This window comes from Nuphar pumila, chromosome 4 (assembly GCF_984573655.1).
Source record: "Nuphar pumila chromosome 4, dmNupPumi1.hap1.1, whole genome shotgun sequence".
NCBI classification, from domain to species: domain Eukaryota; kingdom Viridiplantae; phylum Streptophyta; class Magnoliopsida; order Nymphaeales; family Nymphaeaceae; genus Nuphar; species Nuphar pumila.
The window spans coordinates 51,963,726-51,967,872 of record NC_143252.1 but is presented as its reverse complement, the minus strand read 5'-3'; the positions used below and the strand labels follow the sequence as shown (position 1 = coordinate 51,967,872).

Genomic DNA, 4,147 nt, shown 5'->3' with positions numbered 1-4,147 from the left:
GTAATTTCTCTCATGAATCTTCAACTGCCTTGAAGCATAAGCAATCACCTTGCCGTGTTGTATTGACACACAACTCAAACCTGTTCCAGATGCATCTGTATACACCACAAAACCACCTTTGTCTAAAGGCAAAGCTAACACCAGTGAGGTCGTCAACTTAGACTTCAGGATCCGAAAACTATCTTCACAAGCATCATTCCACTCTAACTTGATGCCTTTACGCAAAAGCTTCGAAAAGTCTTGGATAAATCACTGGTAGTATCCTGCTAATCTAAGGAAACTACGAATCTTTGAAACATTCTGAGGTTGCTTCCAGCCTAATACCGCTTCAACCTTTGCTGGATCAACTGACACTCCATCTTTGTATATCACGTGACCCAGAAACATAACTTGCTCAAGCCAAAACTCGCACTTGGAGAATTTGGCATACAATCGATGCTCACGAAGTATACTCAGAATGATGCACAAATGTTCTCGATGCTGCTCAAGGCTCTTTGAGTAGATCAAGATGTCACCAATAAACACGATCACAAAAGTGTCTATGAATGGACAAAAATCTGGTTCATCAAATCCATGAATGCAACTGGTGCATTTGTGAGGCCAAAAGGCATCACCACAAACTCGTATAGACCATATCTCATTCGGAAAGCCGTCTTTGCAATATCTTCCTTTCTGATACGAAGCTGATGATAACCTGACCTGAGGTCTATCTTCGAGAAAATCTTTGCTTTCTACAACTGATCAAAAAGATCTTCAATCCTAGGTAACAGGTATTTATTCTTAATTGTATCTTGGTCGAGCATCCTGTAGTCGATGCACAACTTCAAAGATCCGTCTTTCTTCTTCACGAATAACACTAGTGCTCCTCAAGGGGATGCATTGGGTCAGATAAAACCTTGTTCTAAAAGTTCTTCCAACTGCCTCTTCAACTCTTTGAGCTCTACCGGAGCCATACGATATGGTGCCTTGGAAATGGGAGTAGTTCCAGGCAACAACTCGATACAAAACTCAATCTCTCACTTTGGAGGTAATCCAGGCAATTCCTCTAGAAACATGTCGGGGAACTCCCAAACCATGTCCAAGTCTTTAATCAGAACTAACTCAGGCTCTACTAGGGTGATACTGACCAGAAATACAGTACCCCCATTTCGCAAATACTTCTCGGCTTTAAAGGAAGAAATCAAACGCCTATCTCACAACGGTCGAGAAAGCTTGATCTCCTGAACCGAACGATCGGGCGGGAATAAGACTACTCTGCCTTCTCTATAGAGAACTTGAGCATGATACTCAAACAACCAATTCATGCCTAGAATGACGTCGAACTCAGTCAAAACTAGCAGGATTACGCCAACTGGCAAGTTCTGCTCTGCCACCAACACCTCGATGCTCAGAATGTAAGAATCGCAAAATGACTGATCACCTGTCGGAGTACGAACCTCCAATGGGTAATTCAAAGATTCTACGGTCAAGGGCAAAGTTCTAGCAAATCTGACAGATATAAAGGAATGTGAAGCGCCACAATCAAATAACGTAAAAGCTGCATGACCTGCAACTGGAATAGTACCTTGGACCAACTCGCCTTTGGTCACTTGCTCTATCGTAGCTGCGTAGGCATGACCTGCGATAGCTTTCTGGTTGCCTTGCCTCTGTTGATGCGACTGTTGCGGCTGATGTTGCTGAGGCTGCCTCTGCTGAATTGGCTGTGATGTTCCTGGTGCATTTCTCTTTTGATCATCCGACTGCTTCTTCCGGCAATCCTTTATGTAGTGGCACATCTTGCCACAATAGAGACATCCCCCAGTGTCACGAGGGCAAGGTCGACCCGGATGGTCAACAGGACACTTGGGATATCCTGCAGCTGCTGTGATCTGCCTCTAAGGCTACTGATGTTGGCGCTGTTGTTGTTGGTACTGGGGTCATCGATTGTAATAATGCTGCTGCTGGTTGTTGTTGTTGTATCAGTTCTTTTTTTAAGGTGGAGGGAATTTCTTTCCACTGGTATTCTTCTGAAACTGCCTCTTCTTAGGCCAACTCTTTTGGCCTTGTTGTTGTTGTTGCTACCCTTTGAAAGATGGTGTCCTCTGGGACTCAAACCAATCTTGTTCTAAAAGTGAGGTTGTCTCAAGGGCCTCATCAACGGTCATAGGTGCACGGGTGTACACCTTGGTGAGTAAAATAGGCTTCAATCTTCGAGCGAATTTCAATGCTCAGTTCTTCTCAGTGGCATAAAGGTTGAGACAATATCTCTCGAGATTGCAAAAACGAGCAACGTACTCCGCCAACGTAGAATTTCCTTGCTGCAATTCAAGGAATTCTTACATCTTTTTGCCCTTCTCTTGAGTCAGAAAATACGCTGCGTAAAAGGTCTCCACGAACTGCTCTCAGGTGACTGACTGGTTCTCGAATTTGATTTCCCAAGTGGTAGCCCACTACCTCTCAGCCTCCTTTCGGAGACAGTATGTCTCGAAATCAACCTTCTTGTCATCGTTTATTTATAGAACGCAAAAAATCTGCTCAATCTCTCGCACCCAGTCTTCTGCTGCCTCTAGTGTCGACTTTTCGTCAAAAGAAGAAGGGTTCATACCCATGAACTGCTTATAGGAAACTGCGGTAGCTGGAACTTGAACAGGTATCCCCTATCCTTTGGCGATCTGCTGAATATGATCGCCCAGGTTTCGCATAGTTTCCGTTTGACGGCCAACCACCTCTGTGAGGTTGTTGAGTGATTCCATCAGGTCATCACAATGAGCACACCATGCCATCTTAAACAAACAAACAACATATAAGCAACATGACAAGTTCTTAAAAGCAAAGTTTTATTGCATTAATAAAGAAGTTTCATGCATTACATGCCCAAAATACCCTTCATCAAAGATAGGGTTACAAAAACACCTTCAAACACATAAGTAGCTCAAAAGTGGAACACTGACTCAGTGTTTCTTAATAATGACAAAATATCATAACATCATCACGACCTGCTGGTGTAAAAGTCTCAGTAATCCTTTCAACTTCCACATCGTCGTGGCCTGATACGAGGAGGAGGAACAGGAGTTCTCAAGGGCGTATCTGATATTTCTTGAACTTCCATCAGTACTGGAGGCATAGGAGGATCTGACATAAACTCCGAGGAAACCACATATGGATAAGATTCTGGCGAGTACTGAGGAGAGTCTAGCGAACCTCGCACATCTCCTTCCTAACTATCCACTTTAACAATTTTTGGTCCAGTGACTGAGGATATATCATCAACATTGTCAGCGTTGCTCTTTCAAAGTTTATCGCGAAGCTTAGTCTGACATTCTTCTTCGATATGCCCCTGAAGACCATAGTAGGGGCAATCACACAACTCACGGGGACAGATCTGTCCTGCGTGATCTACAAGACACCTGGCACACAGAGGTGCTTGATGTGCCATCATGTGAACACCTCGAGCTAGGTGTTGAACTGCTTGGTCCAAGGATTCCTCTCCTCGAACCAAGTCTTGGAGAGCTTCCAGAATTTTCTTGTAACTGGGGTTTGTTGACATCTAACCCATGCACATACAATTAAGCATACTATTCTAACTAAGAAGTAAGGAACATGTAAGTCACATAAATTCAAATTTTAAACATACTTACAATGCGATGGATGATACCCGCTGGAGTTTTGGACCACACTTAAAGCTGCTCTGATACCAATCTCTGTGGTGCCCCAAACCCCGACCTTGGAAAAACCTTTGAATTTTTTTTAAAGAATTTCTTTTTTGAAAAGGGTCTCTGCAATAGACAACGGAAAGTAAGGAAAAAAGGGTAACTAAGTAACAAGTCCGCAAGTCTGAGGGGACCACAGGTAAGTAAAGTATGTCCAATATATTTCAAAATCCACCAGAGTACAAAATTTAAGTTTGAAAGATTATCCAACCCATAAGTTTAAATATACAAAATGAGACAAATGTACAACAAGTATGTCAGTCTCTCAAAATAGGGGGATCATCCCCTCAAAAACCCAAAACCAAATAGGAGGAGGATCTACAGATAAGTGTGGGTCCCCAAGCCTCCACCGTGTGTCATCGCATTGCCTCTGTACCTATTCATCACTTGCATCCCCATAAAATGGGGTCAGAACTCTTGCGAGCTGGTGAAGAACAACAACATAATTTCATTTCTCA

General features: G+C 43.2%; 1 protein-coding gene across 1 annotated transcript; it reads right to left on the bottom strand.

Moving 5' to 3' along the window:
- Positions 1–1,193: 1,193 nt before the first annotated feature.
- Positions 1,194–1,775, bottom strand: LOC149840214 (uncharacterized). The gene has a single exon (XM_090005026.1). The coding sequence runs from the start codon at positions 1,773–1,775 to the stop codon at positions 1,194–1,196; it is 582 nt and encodes a 193-aa protein (XP_089861152.1).
- Between the last annotated feature and the right edge of the window lie 2,372 nt (positions 1,776–4,147).